Genomic DNA, 17,849 nt, shown 5'->3' with positions numbered 1-17,849 from the left:
CAACCAAGTACATGAGTATACTTGCTACAAGATTAATTTACCGGGTAATGGAAAAGTAATGAAACCCAAATGATCTTTAACACAAACCAAAAGTAGAGAGATTTTTTTAGAAAGTTTATTAATGCTCAATCTTTCATTGCATAATCAGTATACACCAAGGTTATACAATGCTAAAAATCTAATCAACATTCCTTTTGCCCTTAAACAATGTAGTATCCTGATCTTAAAGCATCCATTTCAGTTCCTGCTGTTGGGATGCAATGAACAACATCTTGCCAACTCAGATGTGACGTTAAGACATTGTTGAGAGAACATTGCGTCTTAATCTTCAAGGGCTTTGGGTGCTGGTGGGGGTGCCGGTGGAGATTCTGATGCGGGTGCTGGTGGGGGTGCCGGTGGGGATTCTGATGCGGGTGCTGGTGGGGGTACAGATTCGGCCTCTGATGCGGGTGCTGGTGGGGGTACAGATTCGGCTTCTGGGGGTACAGATTCGGCTTCTGATGCGGGTGCTGGTGGGGGTACAGATTCGGCTTCTGATGCGGGTGCTGGTGGGGGTCCTGGTGGTTGCATTTTGAATGGCTTGGCTGGGTTCTTGTAAAAAAACATATACGAGTCACACAGCAGCCGGTTCGCCAATTCCGGTATCATTACAAACTGTCTGACATTAGACAGTACGGCATCCATCTCTGGACAAGGCCTGACCAGGGGAATGTTGAAGCCATCTTCATCGCCACCTGCAAGAACAGCATGACATCAGACATCGTCTCAAGTGATAAGACTAGACGTCAGAGCACGGCTTTATCAAACACTGTCAAGGCTGAATCAGAAAATTAAGCAGTCAGAGGTAATCATAAAGTAACAAAAGTTTGAAAGCTAAAACTGGTTCATATTGAAAGGTTTTTCTATAAAAATTACAAATTTTAAGGCCTCTAATATTGTGGGGAATTTATATGTTGTTAAATTTTAATTCATGCATCGCTTTTAAACTTGCAAAAATGTGACTTGTCTCAAACTGTCAAAAGGGTTCAAAATATCAAATCGAGATGATAATCTTACCATATCTGTCTGCCATGCTGTCAAAAAAGATCCAGGATTTTGGGTTAGGATCAAACTTGACAAACGCCACATAGTGGCTGGTGTTAATGCAGAGCACTCCAAACAGCTCCAACTTGGGGACGTCAGGAGTGTTTGTGGCCGCTTCTTCTGGCAGCGCGAAAGCTTTGGGGAGATGATTCCTCCTGGAGCGGTGATTGTGCACCTAGGAAACAGCGACAACTTTTGAATTAAAACCTTAGGATGCTTGGAGACAACCGACATCTGAAGAGAGGCAACTTGCTTACACGGGTGTTGCACTCAATGCAGTACTGCTTGATTCTTCCTGGCTGCATTTGATCATCAAGCAGACATTGGGCACACTCCATCTTAGCTGGTTCCCCACAGAAATAGCATTCCCTTGGATCTGTTTGAAATTAGTGATCAAAGACTATGAAAGTAAATTGAACCAAATACAAAATTATCATTTTAGAATCAGTTCTCATCACATCTGCTTACATTTGAAAAGGAGATTGGTGATGTCCAGCTCAGTAGATGGAATAATGTGAGAAAACATCTTGAACTTGTTTCCACATCTTGGCATCTGAAGCATCAGAATGGATGGTGCCTGAGAACAGGACATGAATAAAAATTTTTTAATTCTTAGCGGCTTCCCAGTTAATGAAAAATATAAAAGAAAATGGCCTCACCTCTTCAAACTTCAGGTCAACCAATTGACATGACGTTTCCAGTAACTGCTGAACTGTAGGCACTTCGACCATCTGGTCCTTGTCCAGAATGAGCTGCAGGACGTAGGAATCATTGGCCGTTTCGCCTGACCTAAAAAACAAAAGGGTCATTTTTGATCGACACTGAAAAATGACCAAAATCTTGTGGAAGCTGGTAGCTGCATCGTTTGTAGAAGCATTCAGGAAATGATTTTATAGCCAAATCATGTTAAGTGCCGAGCAGATCAGGATCCCACCTGAACTTGAGCAGTGGCTGCGCACAAAGCACCCTCTGGAAGAGTAGTACGATGAACTCCTCTGGGTCTGCAGATGGAACAGTTGTGACTCAGTTGGCTTCAGTGTGTTGTTGCAAAGACTAAAGCCCTTCAATTAAAACATTAACAGTGCAGGTGACAAATATGGGTTTATACCTTTTTCGTCTGTCTTGAATGAGTCAATACCAAGTCCATCACGGAATTTCTGCACGCTCTCAGCAGGCACAAATCCATATCTAAAAATGTACCATCAGTGAGCAAACAAAACTTCAAATACTAGTGTTGCATATACCAACAATTCTGTCCCATTACCTGCGCAAACGGTTCATAATTTCTCTGAGCGCGCAGATTAAGGGATGTTCAGTCTCAGGAGGGTTCCTGTAGATTTCCAGGTTCACGGATGTACCAAACAAACTACAGAAAAGCATAGATTTATTCATCTTAGCACCTTAACCATTCACCATGTTATATTCCAGGTGCACTGGCATACTCCCATTATTTCCAATTCTCAGTAATGGCACATTTTATGTCAATTTACAAACTTAACTGCCGTCTTAAAGGCCAATATTATGAATTTATAAGGATTGTCTGATAAGAAATTCTTAGCTACGTTAATGCTGACAAATTACAATTTAACCAATGGAAAGATGTTCCAAGAATGAGTAGGAAACATTTTAAATAATTTTAATTGTCAATGTCTGATGAGGGAATGCTTTTCAGGTGGTAACATTGATATTGCAGATAATCAAATAATCATTGTGCATTTGGGGAAGGTCTGAAAAAAAAAGTGTTGCCTTGAGCCATTTGAACAGCTGCATGGCCTTCAAGCAAATTGAATTTAGTAAAAGGACAGCCTGAGCTTATATACCAATTTGTCAGCTACTTTAAAAAAAACCCCAAACAATTCAGTAGAATTTAAATTTCAGTCATTTCTTCAAACTTTTAGTTTTACAAAATCTGCTCCAAATTGAATTAGTAATAAAATAAAACAAGATGAACTCTTACATGAACAGAGAAGCGTCCAGGTAGCAGGAGTTGACCTGGCCTTGAATCCCTTTCATTCTTCCAACCATTTTGGTCAAGACCTGGGATGCAGGAACCGGTGGCGTGTCGTCCTCAGCGGGATCAAACGGGGGAACTGGAAACAAAACACATTTAATCTAGAACCATCATGCAAACCAGATAATCACAATCCAACTTCAAGGAGAACATGTAGACAAATTAACCAATTCCAAATCCCAGACTGGCAGACCTGTGGACATTTTTAAAAACAGGAGAGAGTTACAAACCATTAGGCTTCTCGAACACCATAGTTTCTCCTCAAACGGCTGTGAAAATAAACCACCTTGACCCGTTGGTTTAGCAGAGAGCCACGTATCCAATGCCTGAAAACGCGAGTACCTTCGGAGCGCCCCTGGCAGCTGTTTTGTAGGGCGCTCATCAAATACAAGACACCTGTGAGCGATGATGAAGTCACATTGCTTTGCAGGTGGTACTGATTCCAGGTAATTGGCGCAGGAGGATGGAAGATGACTTAACGACAATAAAAAAAGCCATCACAGTGTGAATGTCAGGCTTTGTTTATCATAATCAACGATCCTCCAATGTAGATTTGATGCAAAAATCTTCTTTTTTTAAATTATGTGTTCAACATAATTGGTAGATAAAATAAAGTTTTTAGACTTATGATTTCAAGAATTTCAAAGAGAATTTGCCTTAATTCCCCTTCAACAGTGACAGACATGCAGTGAGAGACAGAGAGCAGATCAAGTCCAACCAACTTGAAAACAGATTAGGGTTCAACTTGACTGCATTCTAGACTATTCCTAACTACTGCAACAACAACATGTGGCTGAGGTCAACAAGCAGTCATACTTCTGAGAAATTACATAAGCAGATACCTGCACTTATGTTCCTCACAGTCACAAAGATTCTTTTCGCTGTGTAAGGCATTCCCATTCCTAAGAATTGTACTACCAGTCGACAACACTTTTAGGTGAACAAAGCTCTTCACCCTCAGGCTTTGTTAAATAAATGGAGATGACTGAGTCAATGGGTTCCTTAGAGTTCAGTCTAGATTAGCAGCAACATTGGATGTGTGAGAATTTTTGAGGCATGTCAGTTCATTTAATTTAAAAAAAAAAAAAAACCTACACTATTGTGTAGTTTATGTTTCACCTCAGCAGTGAAGCTAATTGTCAGATTTTCTATTATAAACTGTTCTACATGCTGTGATAATGTACATGACCTGTTACATGTGGAATAAAGTCTCAGTATTATGTATTCCACACCCCAATTTAATGTTCAATAAACATGACAATTAACATTTTTAAGTATGATTTGTAAATAAATCAAATTATGTTTTTTCCCCAAATTTACTGAATTAACAGTAAAAAAAAGGAATGAAATATAAATCTTACTGAAGGGGGAAAAAAGGTTTGCCATATTTTCCCATACTGGGTTGCATTTGGACCTTTTGTGACCTCTGACCCCATATCCACCCTTGTTTTGACTGTTCTTTTCACTTGTGTTCAACACTTTGGCAGCACTTCAACAGATGATGAGGTTGGGTGATACACACAAAAATGAAAGAAATGAAACACATCCCTTATTGCACACATTCATTGATAAAATATAATAATATCAAGTGTGTGTGTGATGTGGAAATCTGAACTGTTTGTGTGCACATGTACTAATTAAGTTGAAGTATCTAACCTGAGGATCCTTGACTGCGTTTGCGGTTCCCCTTTTCTGCAGAGTTCCAGACAAACCTGCTGTCAGGACTGCACTTTGTGATGGGAACAAATAATGCCCGGCTCCCTTTGCAGGTGAAATACCTCTGACCTCCGTACGTCCCATTAGAGCAATTTCTCACATCAAAGTCCTGAAAACAAAATCAAACGATGAGTCTTTGCTGCCTAAAGTTAACAAAAAATGTGACTGCACGCAACTTTAGTCACTCACCAATTCAATCCCAGCCCATTGACCAGATTTCTCTTTAAGGAACCCCAACCACCGAATCACCCCGTAGACTTTGACGCCTGTGTTGGACATCACTTCCACAATAGATCCGACCTCCAAAGGCACAGGAGATGCACTCGAACTTTGGCTTTGTGTGGCATTCTGCTCTGTGTGTTGACGTGGTTGAGATCCTATACTTGGCATGGAGGTGATGCATGTCCCGGAGTTTCTATTTAGACCTAGGGGTAAATATGGAGAGCATGAGGACGCCACCAGTTTGCCAAAGAGTCCTGTCACATGCTGATTTTATCCGATTGCATAATAATTTGAGGTATGTAGAAAGCGAAGAGGGCATGATGTACTCAAACACCAAGCTATTTAGTGTTGTACATTCCGCAGCCATGAAACCAGTATTTCCTGTTATTCACTGATGTCTTCTATGTTTCCTGCAGACTCAGCGCTATGGGCGAGGACTGGAGCTCTATGCTTGAGGGAATGTGCAGGAATTTGGCCCTCTCGTTAGAAATCAGCAACAGATCAGTTTAAATATAAGGGCTTTAAAATATTTGAAAGGGCCCTCAAGGGTCAAGGAAGAAAAATGAAATGGTGCATGCCCATTAAAATGTTTTCCCCTTGGCGCCAGATCTGGTCCATTCTGAGGTAACTATGCTGAAACTAAACTTGGTTTTAGTCTGATAAACCCATCACCCCTAACTATTGTGGGGTTAGGATCTATATTGACTGAACAAGCGAGTGACTTTGTCATTTTTACTTACTCTCGCAGCTGCTGTCTTTCCACTCTAGCACCGGGGGAGGGGTGTGCGATGAGACCACCTGGATGATGTCTGCGGCACAGAACAGGGGCAGAGATGCACGTTTCTTGGAAGACTTACTGAAATCCTGGTCCTTTAGGGAAGAACAAGAGAATACAGACTTGGATGTGATGAAAGCAGGTGAAACACATGTGCGTGTGAGTATTGAGTGATAATGACTCTGACATTACATCTCTGTGACAATCTGAACAGGTGACGCTGAACAAAGATCATATCTTGGTCATGCTTTGCTGGAATACAATTCCTTGACTGCCTTACTTTTTAGTCCTAACACACTCATTCTGAAGCTGAGGCAAACAAATTTATACCCACCACAAACTTGACTTCAAAACCCAGCATGCACACATCATCTTGGTTCTCCTTCCTCCCAATCTGCATGATATTCTTCATCAATGCGGGCATGTGTCCTGATTTGTGCTTCACCACCACCAGGTCGTCCTGAGACAGCTCACAGATGGCTGCGAACAGCTGGAGGTTACACAGCAGCTCCAGGCGCCTGTTGGCGTTTGGAATAAAGAGCAGGAGCTGGGCCTGATGGCGCGTCAGGGGGTACGTGTCCTCTCTCTTCACGGTGCCCCCATTCTTGCGGCTCACCCTGTTGCTGCCTCCGCTGTACAACAGCCCCGACAGCTCCCCACGCTGCTCGGACTCCACACGGCCGATGCATCCGCGGCTGAAGCCCTTGCTGGATTTCCCACGCAGCACAATGAAAAATTTCTCTTTGATAGGACTTGTGGCATCCATTGAAAATATCTTATTCGTACTGTTTGAGTGAGCCTTTTAAACTGTGTAGAAGCAGATGCGGTTCTTAGAAAAGCAGCTACCTGCAGATACACAACAGGTGGATAACAATCTTGTGTCACAACAGCTCCAGATTGGGTAATTTAAGTAAAATGTAGGAAGAAAATAATGAAATAAATTTTTAATTATTTAAAAAAAAACTGTACTCTGATAAATAATCTTATAGTCTATAAAATCTAATTATCATCATAAATTAGAAAGGAAGTGTAAAGAAATGAAAGCGCATGCGGTTACTTACTGTTTTGAAGTGAATCCCCTGCGGGTGTTCAGTCCCTTACTCCTCCATACATCAAATGGTCACAGCAGTTCAGGGCTTGGCTGGTCGCTCTCGCTTCCTCCTGACTAGAACGCCTATCATGGTAACTTGGACGCGGTTAAATACAGACCTGTGCGCGACGCGCCGCGCCCACCTGGAAGCGCTCCGCCTAAAAAAAACGCGCTTGACAGAAGTCGATGATGGACGGAGCAGACAGGAGATAACAAACAGAGCTCGTCTTTTTCTGCATTAAAAAAAAAGAAAGCATTAAATATTTAAGTATTAAATTAAAGCATTTTGATAGCAGGGGGGAAAAAAACATGTAAATCAGAAGTAAAACATGGGCGAGCGCAACTTGTGTGACATTCCGCCTCGAATTACGAATGGATCCGAATGAGGATAACGAGATGGTTATCTGGTTCTCGGAGATTAAAACCTATACTTTACAGGAACATTTAGTGTTTGTATGGTAACAGAAGGGTGCAGACGCGACACGGGTATGACACGGTTCAGGTTTGGCGTCCGCGTAAAGCGAAGCCTTCCAGTGCGCGCTCTGTTTTCAATGCAGTGATTCAACAAGAGATGATCTGATGTTAGATGTTAATACACCTCGGGGACTGTCAGCTCATTTTCCAGTTGTTCATGTTTCGTGAGAGTGGTGTTGACACAGATATGTACATTCTGCGTCTTAAGAACCCCCCAGGGGAGAAGTTCATGTCCAGAGGTTGCCGGACATGAACATTGCTGGAATATCAGTCCCTCACGGTGTCAAGCAAAAAAAATGAGCAAAATGTTCAAAGTGTCTCATGACCGATGTGCAACGTTTTGATTGACGTGTTTATCTGCTGCAGACTGAACACATGTGACCTGTTGCACCTTGTGATTCAGTTGGTATGAATGTAGTATCTTGACTTTAAATCAGTTTCATGTAAGAGTCACAATTTTTTAACCATGTATATCATACATGTCGTGTTTTCATCCGACACATCGGCTCAGTTTGTTATCTTTAATGTAAAAATCCATTCAGAAATATGAGGTTATTCGACATGATTGGTGACTGAAGGCAACTTTACTGTGTTGAATAAGTGGTGTCTGCAGTAGGACTGCCCCCTGGTGGTTGATTATGGTAAGGCAAGGGAAGCAAACGTTAGATAACTTGACATTATACACGAACAGTTTGTGTAAATGTCAAGTTTGTGACAAATAACTTCTCCTGATAGCATTTTACGATGTGGCCTTGGGAGATATCCATGAAAAAACAATATTCATGTGAGTGATAAAGCTATTCTTACTATAAGTGGGTAATGTTATGACCGGAATGGCATCTTTGTCCCCAGGAAACAAGTATTTGTCTACATTCTTGAACTTTCTGACCCTCCCCCTAACCATAAACTGCATGGTGACCTGTGAAGTCACCTTAGGGTGATTTTGGAATGCAAAGAATTATTAATATGTTCAAATTGCTCAACTAAATATTGTCAGTCTAGTTGGGCAAGATTAGGAATGAAGTCCACAAGGAGAGGTTGTCATTTTTCTCATTTTGAAAGAACAACAAACCAATCATGCCTCAAAGCAAAAAAAAACTAACTGTTCATTTAATTAAATAGCTGAAAATCTTCTTTGAATAACAACCAAACCTTTACAATTTAAAGTTGTCAAACCCAGGTTAACACATACTCACCAGAACTGCTTACTGCTTCATGTTCCCACGTTTCTGCCATGCTGGCACCTCTATTGTGCCCATAAGATGATGTGGTCCACTTTCTTGGATGTACTCTGATATCCTGTCATGCAAGTAGTAAAATGAATTCATTGTTAGGTATTTTATTCAGTGAGATTTCTAATGCGTGTACACCATGGTTGGCAAGTATGCCCAGCAGAAATGAGGCGTGACTGTGTTATGATTGTGCTCCTAAGTTCTCTGTCCAGGAACTGCAATATCATGAAGCCAAGTGATAAGATAAAATGAGTATTGCTGAATCCAGTGGCTCATAAGCTCCTGATGTGATAATTTATGTCAGATTGGAGGTAATTACACAATAAGGTCATCTTGTCCCACGACTATTTTACAGCCATCAGTTCTGTCGGCGGAGAATCAAGGGTAGAGTAATTGTTCTTCTGGCAAATCGCTGCACATTGACTGCTGATTAGGTGAGAGCAGACAGGAAATGCATTAAATGTCTGGCATACCAATTGGTTAGTTCAGCATAAAATAAAATTAATTACATAAAATTGATTGAGTAAATTAGTATTCTATGATAATTTATTCGAGAATGCAAATTATTCTCTGCATCCTGCGCTTCTCATGTTAAGTAAGTTCAAACTGGAAATTGTCAGTTCAATAAAAGTCTTGGCATAACCGATGTTTGTCGAACTTTCTGATTTTCTACAGATAAATCCATCAATGAGTTCATCAAGGCAATGATCACTCAGTAGTTAAAATAATATTTAGCTGCAGATCTGATATCTCAATTTATTTGACCTCATTTATATAACGAGGTACAATTTGGCTTACATAACTGGTTAATTTAATAATTGAATCCCAATCACATTCATTTTAGTCTCTTGTGAGAAGCTCTCTTTCCACAATGGTCATCCTCAGACATGAAGGAGGGCGCAGGGCTTCTAAGAACATATCTTAAATGTAACAGTAGCTGCTCATTATTTACCTTCAACATTGCCTGAGTTGTACATTTACACAAAGGATTCACATTCTGTTATGTCACCCTCAGGTGACATCAGCAATTTATATTTTGGGTACATGGTTAAACTAGACAATGTGATCTTTCGATCACATTTTGACCTTCCATGGCAACAGCAGCAGCTCAATTGACAAACTGCATTGAAAATGCATCAAACTGCATGTACGTAAGAAATAAGTAAGTAAAAGTCAGAATAGAAGACGAAGCAAAAATAATTTCATCAAATTCAATAATTGATCTTCTTCCCTTGCGGGCAGTGAGTGTTATTTAACCCTTGAGCATAGCAGGATGATATGTGACATGACCACACCTAGATTCCCTCAAGGCAGATATGCAGAATCAGAACAATGGTCCAAAGGCAAAGATGATAGATATCATATATTTAAAGATATATATATATATACCGTTAAATACGCATAAATAAAGCACAATCTACAAGTTTTTAGTTTTTATTGCTGTATAAAAAGGTTTCTAACCAAGTACTTAAGAGGTAATTGCATGTCGTACATGAAAAAAAAACTTTACCCAAAAAAGTGTCAGACAAATTACACGATAATGTGCACTGGATTTTATGAGGTGGACTTCATTTCAAAGTTACATGCAGAACAAGCTGTAACGTAGCTGCCTGCTGAGGTTAAGTGCTACAATGGGTTACATCAGCTTTAGATGCATAGCTTACAGTATCTCTACACAATCCTACAACGTGTGAATAATTAGATATTGTAGTACATGTTTGGTGATTCTAAGATGAATGTTCTAGGCTGGTTTCTTAGTTGACCCCAGCAGTTATATAACCAGAGCTTTAGTGGCTAAGTTTGCAATGTCCTGGCTGTTGAAGGTGGAAGAGGTTCTTTTGGACTCCTTGGCGAATGAGGTTCTGACGATGGGTGGCGTTACGAGTCATGTGGTGTCGGTCTGTCCACGTCCGAGTTTTCTGGATGCAGGTTGAGTGTGTCGCTCCGAGCAGAGCTTTAGCTGAAGAAATGGAGTCTGTGACGCGCCGCCTGGTGGTGATTCTACTCGGATCTGTTGAGTCGATCTCTGAGACACTGCAGAGGAACACAAACATGTATCATCACTCTAGATTACCGTACACTTTAATGGAATTGGAATGAATGTGTTCATCCATTACAAAGGTGATTCCTCCTGCTACTTACCCGACATCATCTTCCATGTTTGCTGCTGAATCTCCATGAAGAGCAGAGTTTGGTGGTTGTGGGTCAAGTAGTTCTGCAATCTGGTTCTCCCCTGAAATTGTGTCTGTGGACACACACAAATCAGTTAGTGTACTGTACGATAGGGTGAAGGAGCAAGCTGCCCATTGTTGCTTGAAGAAGAAGAAAAAACAACAACAACAACATGTCACTGACCTACATGACCGATGACAAACCACTCTTCCTCTGCTCCATCCACAGACTTGACCTCCACGGGGGTCTGCTCCTCTCCCCCAAACAGAAGACGGCTGATCGTTTGGAACATTACTGGTTTTCTTTTGTCTGTGAGGGTTGTCTCTGCTTTGTCCTTCCCTTCTTTGTTAAGCTTGGGAGTAGAGAGTCTTTGTCTGCCAAATACAAGAAAAATACTAAATCACAAAGTCATCTCTGAGTTTGTACTCTCAAAGTGATGCTGACTAATCCCACTTTGTGGGAGTGGACGTGGGTTATGCTGACAGAGCCCTCCTACAATGTCTTTCAAAATTCGAAGAAATTAGGTCAGCTGACTAGGACGTCCAATGATATTTCTTGTAATAGTGGCTTGAATAATGATGCCCAAAGTCTTTCATTGTTAGGGTCCATCTGGATGGAGACACGGGGGGAGGGGCTTCTTTTATCAAACATCAGTGCAAAGCCAAGTCTGCAGCCTTCATGGGACAGAGGTGTTTTTATGTCGAGCGCACAATGATTAAAATGGTGTTGCATTGATATTAAAGGCATATGTAATATGTGAAATAACACAAAAAAAAATCTGTTTTCACATTCAGATGAAATGACTGTAAGTGACTTATGACAGTCATTTCATTCCGTTTCAGGTATTTAAATCGCGCATTGTCATGTTGTAATAAATATTATTTCGTTGCTGCAGCGAAAACCTTAATTTAAATGGTGTCGCCCGTGTCCATAGATGTTCTTTTATTGTCTAGTGTAAAATCTTTGAGCCATATCTGTCCTTACCTGATTTTAGTTCTTTCACTTCCAGTCGCAGATCATTGCTGAGTTGACAAAATCTAAATATCCACAGCTTCGTTTAATTTATGGTGAATGTTTAAAATGCCCGCAGCGCTACAACCTAACGGACTGTTGTTTCCTACTGTATTTTAAATCTTCAACCGACCGCACTCAACACCCTGTGGCTCCGCCCACTGCAAGCCAACGACCAATCAGAGAGCGGGGAGGGAGTTTGCGCTTTAATTTGAGTCTGAGTTTAATTCCAATATACAGTTTTCATTTATTACCTTCAGACCTTGTTCGATTTTTAAAATACAGTACATGCAAACAACGGTAACTTATAAATAACATCCATGAATGATAAAAATAAAATATTCCTCAAAATGTGTGGGGGTTTTTTCGTCGTAGCGAAGGCGGACGTGTTACAAACAGTTATGTAACACGCAGATTTATTGCGGAAATGACTTTTATTATCTATAAAAATATACAGGTCTGCCAGAATTGATCCAAGCAGGAATTACTTTTCGGTACAGTTGCACTGCTCCAGAAAGAAACATAGAAAACGTCCGAATAAGAAAAAAAAATATTCCTTCACCTCAAGGAAGAGGGACGCTCATGTCAGGATAACGATGTTCACATAGGTCATCCATGTGAAAGTGGAGAAGCCATATCTGAACAGGGGGGGTGGGGGTTTGTCACATCCCCTTTCGCCCATTTACAATCAGGTCCTTTCGAAACTCCCCAAAAGATTGTCTCAGTGTAACAACACAGGTGATGTGTCTCATGCTGATGACCCTCACTAGATTACAGGTGAAACTCGCATTTCAACGACACCCCCCCCCCTTGACACACCCTGGCACCCCCATCAACCATCGTTGAGAAGCCTGACAGGTTTCAACTAGTGGATTGATTGAAACAGCTTTGGATGCTGAAAGTAGTATCTAAATAGTGCATTTAGTAGTGCATACGGAGAAGGCCAGCGTGAGTAAGACCATAGATCAAAGCTAGTGCATAGTTAGGTCAAGGCTTTGATCTATGGTCTTACTCACACTGGCCTTCTTCCTCGTCTTCCTATTTTATCCAGTTGCTGAGTGTACAAAAGTTGAAATTTGACCTAGTTTTCTCAAATTCAAGGATATCATCTAATTTTGATCCCCTTTGCTGCCTGAGTAATGTGCTTTTTGTTTCATCTTTCTATCCGCAACGGTTGCATAGTAACGGATGAACGCACAAACGATGACAATTACAACACATCACTGCTTTGAAGTGGGGCGTAATCATAAACTCATGAAACTGAGCACAAACTTGTAATCAAAGAGATCACAGTGATCAAAGAAAATAACAGTCACCAAAGAGCATGTCTACGCCCCTCACACTCTCTCTCCCTCTCTTTCTCTCTCCGGCCACACAGGTGAGCAGATGTCCTTATTTACCTACATTAACATCCTCACCCACATCTACTTGACCTACTTATTCCCTCATTAACATGATCACACAAGCCCTTAACAACACCATCACACCAACAACAAACACAATATTAAATTCTAAATTCGTTCATGGCTCCTTACACTCAGTGAGGAGTTACAGTTTGATGGTTACAGGCCGGAAGGATCTCCTATGGCGCTCAGTGGAGGATTTAATTAGAGTTACTCTTCCACTGAAACTGTTGGATTTGATTTTGATTGGTTTGATTAGTTTGGATTGGGACTGTTGGATGTAAAGACGGGTGGGTTTAACTGAGGAAACTCAGGTGAGTCTCTGTGGAACCTGTTCGTCGAGGTGATCTGGTTAAGTGTAGTATGTGTCCAGAAGATGGCGCAATTGCTCCACGCAGATGTGCATCAGGGTGTAGTTCCGTCAAATCAGGAGCAGCAGGTACCCCGTGACGTCACCACGTCAACTCGTCTCACAACGGGGATCGAAACAAGTTTTACTCATGTATATCTAATAGCAATCAATCGCTACTGGCAGTTTAATTGTTCATATCTTCGGATCTCCTCGTTTCAAAACGCCACAGGTAATAAAAACTAAATCTATGACCAACTCAACCACCAAATTACCGCAATTTCCAGATTTGGAGATAAAGCGACCCGGAAATGTCGCGTCAATGTTAAGCGGACAGGCGACAATTTCAAACAGTTACACTGAAAAAAAACCAGTCCTGACACAATGATTTGTAATAGATGTATTTATTGTGCTAAAAATGGGGAATGAAAACCAGCATTAAGAAGAAGAAGAAGAAGAAGAAAAAAGTGTCCTGGTTGCTCTTCATCACATTTACAGGCATCTATAAATGCGTAATTGATCCAGAAAGTGCCAAGTGCGCATCGTTCACGCAGTCATTAAAACCCAGTTAGAGCAACATTTAGTTATCTCTTCACCATTACTTGTCAGCGGGTGAACACAACTCGACTGCTGTGTGTAAACGCTGTGGGGCTAGTGTTTTTGTTGTTACAGTGTGTGTGTGTGTGTGTGTGTGTGTGTGTGTGTGTGTGTGTGTGTTGTGTGTGTGTGTGTGTGTGTGCGCGCGCGCAAGACTCCATCCTGCCCATTTGAGCTGTGATACGGGAGGCGGGGAGGGCCCTCGGGGCGAGCACACCCCTACTGCCTGTGTCAGAGTATTTGAGAGCAGAGGCCAGCACTTACTCTCTTATGTGGAAGCTATACACACACACACACACACACACACATACACACACACATACACACATGTCTCTGCTGTAGTTCACAAGGGGTATTTGTTGCATATATGCCGATCCTGAGGAGAAATATTTGATCCACTTATTTTCATTCCAGTGAAGACTGTGCGTCGTGACCAGAGGATACTTTTACGCACGCTGACAAGGACAATGCCTCGATCTTTCTTAGTCAAAAAGTACTTCGCCAAACAAAAGCCAAACTACAGTGAACTGGAATATCAAAATGGTGAGTAGAAAACTTATTTGTATTTCTTCCATGACTCATAATAGTATATTTGTTTAAGCGCGCAAACAACTCAAACCACTCCGTTATCTTTTGAGTTGTTCCAAATCTTTTTGTCAAATGATGATAGATTTTTCTACATTCATTGTGATTTTTAAAAAAAAATTTATTCTTTATTTATTTGTGTCTGTTTAACTGGACGTTGCTCCTCGTCGAAGTCAGGAGCGTTAAAACACTTTTCCTCTATCTGCCAGCGGACAGAGCTCCATTCATGTTACAAGCCCTTGTGAATACGTGGGAGGAAACGGCCCATGAAAACCTTCCCATGACTCCAGATACATGCTCATTAGCTGAGGCGAAAAATAGGAATGCATTACCAAAACTAGTAGTTTATTTTCGGTTATTTCAACTTTATGATGAAGTGATGTGTTATTTTTGAACTATTTGGACTATTGTTCCATAATTTAGTCATATGTGCTGGATGTGTGTGTCCTGGCTGGACGGTTAAACCATTGTCTACTTTCTGGCAGACACTTTGATGGAGAGGTATCCTCTTGCTGAGCTCTCCACAGGGGACAACACCTCCGCTGCCACCTGCCTCACGAGTCTGGTGTGGGACCTGAGTGTCCTGTCCACCCTCTACCAGCCCACCTCCAAAACAGAGCCCCCCGCCACCCCCGGGCCCCTGGACCTCAGCTCCCCTTCCAGCCTCAGCAGCAGCGCCAGCAGTTGCGGCGAGGAAGACGAAGGACGCACCTCGGACCCCCCAAGCCCCGAGCCCGTACACACATACGCCCCTCGCCAGCGGATGAAATGCACCGGCGTCATGGCTCACGTCACCCGTCCCGAGGAAGAGGAGGAAAGGGAGACCGTCGTCACGGCAGCCAGGCCTGCTTTCCTCTGCAAACACTGCCCGAAAGAGTACACCAGCCTGGGGGCTCTAAAGATGCACATCCGCTCTCACACACTGCCGTGTGTGTGCACCACCTGTGGAAAGGCCTTCTCCAGACCGTGGCTGCTGCGCGGCCACATCCGTACACACACAGGTAAAACACGCATGAGGAAATTCTAAGACGTGTCACATCCGTTCTTATCTGCAAAAATTTCCAATGTATTGCTGAGTCACGGGTGAATAAATCAGTGTGTTTGTGTGTGTGTGTGTGTGTGTATAATCCTCGCTCCTCCACCGTTGGGGTTGGGTGCGAAGGAGCAGGAGAATATCCATGACAATCAATTTGATGAGCTCAGTCAGCTGATCAGCAGACGTGGTCGTCGAGGGAAGCCCTTTGTGGACCCTGCACTTATTGATCACTGATACAACTCTAACAATGACTCATCAGTTTATAATCTGATGGCTGCAGATTGTTGAGACAAAAAGATTAGAAGAACGCCTTGAGGCTCTCTGCTATCTGTGAGCGGCAACAACTTGTTATCGTGTTAATCTCATTTACCTCTGATTGCATTATGCTAATTCACTCAGGTTCAGACTTAGCCAGCCTAGCATGTGCTTCTTCGTTATCTCCAGAATGTGTGTGTTTGTGTGCGAGAGGTGTTAATGGAACGCTCCTGTGAGGTCGGCGGCGCCTGACTGTTGACGCTGCGTGACGACTGCCGTTAAAAGCCATGCACAAAAAGGAGGGGGGGGGGGTGTGCTAGTTAAATTATATGACGTATTTCCTCCCTGTCTTTCTTAGGTGAGCGCCCTTTCTCCTGCCCCCACTGCAACCGGGCCTTCGCCGACCGTTCCAACCTGCGGGCTCATCTGCAGACCCATGCCGAGGTGAAGAAATACCAGTGTGGCATCTGCTCTCGCACCTTCAGCCGCATGTCGTTGCTGCAGAAACACAGCTCCTCAGGGTGCTGCTCCGCCGCGGTGTGAGAGACGCCCCAGAGACAGACAGCGAGGACCCAACTCGAAGAGTTCAAGACAGTGGAGGGCAACACAAGCCCAGCTGGCCTGTTGACAAACTGTTACGCCACAAAGAGCATGAAATAGCCTGCTTTAAGAGACTTGGAGGGTATCAAGTTTCATTATTGGATATGCCGTTATAAGCCGTTTAAATTATCTGCTCTGGTAAAAGAAATTCTGAGGATTTTTTTTTTTTTCCTCCAATCTAGATTGAGGTTTGGAGGCTGGACCAAATCAGCAACTCAGACACTCACTTGATACCTAACCCTTTGTTGCTATTGTGCCCATTCCAAATCTGTAGTGAACTCGTTGGGGTAAGAGGTGTTCTTTGCTGTCTCTGTCTCGGTGCCGACCGGCTCTGGATCACGGCCCCTAGACACAGCTGCCAAGAGGTATGGGTGCGTGGGTGGCATAAATCTCTCAACGTGCCTCAGAACACACACGTACACATACATACACACACACACACACACACACACACACACACACACACACACACACACACACACACACACACACACACACACACACACACACACACACACACACACACACACACACACACACACACACACTTACAAACAAGCGAATGCACACACAGCTGTCCCTGGTACTGTGGTGTAGATAGACGAGGTGCTAACAGGTGCTTCAGCCGTGACCTTCACTGGTTTGATAGCAGGTGACTTCCACTGCCCTTGGTTTGCTTAAAGGAAAAAAGAGGAAGCATGTCATCACAAAAGAAAGGCACCCGTGAGTCTTTAGCGGCGAGGATTGTTTTAAGTCTCTGTTTTGGCTACATCAAACCTCCTCTTTAATCTAATGATTTTCAGAGATAGGAAAAGACACTCAGTCAGTCAAGTCTTTCATTTTCCAAAGAAGCTTCACTTTGCAGCCCGGCTGACCGGTGGGCCATAATGCAAGCCATGCACTCAAGGTTACCACAGTGTTAATAATAATAACATTCAAAGCCATATTTTATTTTAAAAAAAAGAAAAAAAAAAGGAATTTGTGCCTTGAAATTGTGATAATTCTGAAACCAAAAATGTGCCTCTTTTTACCTCAGTTATTATTTGTGGATGTAAAATAAACATTGATTGCAGTATTAGTAGAAATTAGCATCAAACAGTCTGAAATGCAACAAGGCTGGGACCAAAGATTAAAGGTTTACAGTATGGAGGCATGGTTATCTAATGTGTGATCAGAACCCTGTAAATGGGTATAGTTGAATTTTGACTTTCCTAAACATTTTGCCACAGTGTTTTATA

At 42.3% G+C, this 17,849-nt stretch overlaps 2 protein-coding genes and 1 long non-coding RNA gene across 5 annotated transcripts; 1 reads left to right on the top strand and 2 right to left on the bottom strand.

The window, feature by feature from the left end:
- Nucleotides 1-92: 92 nt before the first annotated feature.
- Nucleotides 93-6,986, bottom strand: cyld2 (cylindromatosis (turban tumor syndrome) 2). 3 transcript variants are annotated; one of them, XM_068315533.1, is made up of 15 exons: nt 6,869-6,986; nt 6,142-6,653; nt 5,773-5,902; nt 5,000-5,235; nt 4,751-4,919; nt 3,041-3,173; nt 2,348-2,449; nt 2,192-2,271; nt 2,018-2,084; nt 1,743-1,872; nt 1,552-1,660; nt 1,341-1,459; nt 1,057-1,258; nt 496-734; nt 93-438 (listed from the first exon to the last, which is right to left on the bottom strand). In XM_068315533.1, exons 2-15 carry the CDS (start codon nt 6,571-6,573, stop codon nt 322-324), a joined length of 2,265 nt encoding a protein of 754 aa, XP_068171634.1. In that variant the 5' UTR covers nt 6,574-6,653; nt 6,869-6,986; the 3' UTR covers nt 93-321. The 3 variants fall into 3 exon arrangements, with proteins under 3 accessions (XP_068171634.1, XP_068171632.1, XP_068171633.1); XM_068315531.1 differs by having other exon boundaries at nt 93-734; XM_068315532.1 differs by having other exon boundaries at nt 93-734; nt 6,142-6,614; nt 6,869-6,968.
- Nucleotides 6,987-10,048: 3,062 nt separating this feature from the next.
- Nucleotides 10,049-11,915, bottom strand: LOC137595889 (uncharacterized). The gene is made up of 4 exons (XR_011035472.1): nt 11,760-11,915; nt 10,959-11,149; nt 10,746-10,848; nt 10,049-10,637 (listed from the first exon to the last, which is right to left on the bottom strand). It is a non-coding gene; the product is annotated as an uncharacterized lncRNA (long non-coding RNA).
- A 2,446-nt stretch (nt 11,916-14,361) lies between these two features.
- On the top strand, nt 14,362-16,800 carry snai1a (snail family zinc finger 1a). Its single transcript, XM_068316254.1, has 3 exons — nt 14,362-14,678; nt 15,206-15,721; nt 16,370-16,800. The coding sequence occupies exons 1-3, from the start codon at nt 14,603-14,605 to the stop codon at nt 16,552-16,554; spliced, it is 777 nt and encodes a 258-aa protein (XP_068172355.1). The 5' UTR covers nt 14,362-14,602; the 3' UTR covers nt 16,555-16,800.
- The last annotated feature ends 1,049 nt before the right edge of the window (nt 16,801-17,849 follow it).

This window comes from Antennarius striatus, chromosome 5 (assembly GCF_040054535.1).
Source record: "Antennarius striatus isolate MH-2024 chromosome 5, ASM4005453v1, whole genome shotgun sequence".
Lineage (NCBI taxonomy): Eukaryota > Metazoa > Chordata > Actinopteri > Lophiiformes > Antennariidae > Antennarius > Antennarius striatus.
This window is presented reverse-complemented; position numbering and strand designations above follow the sequence as displayed.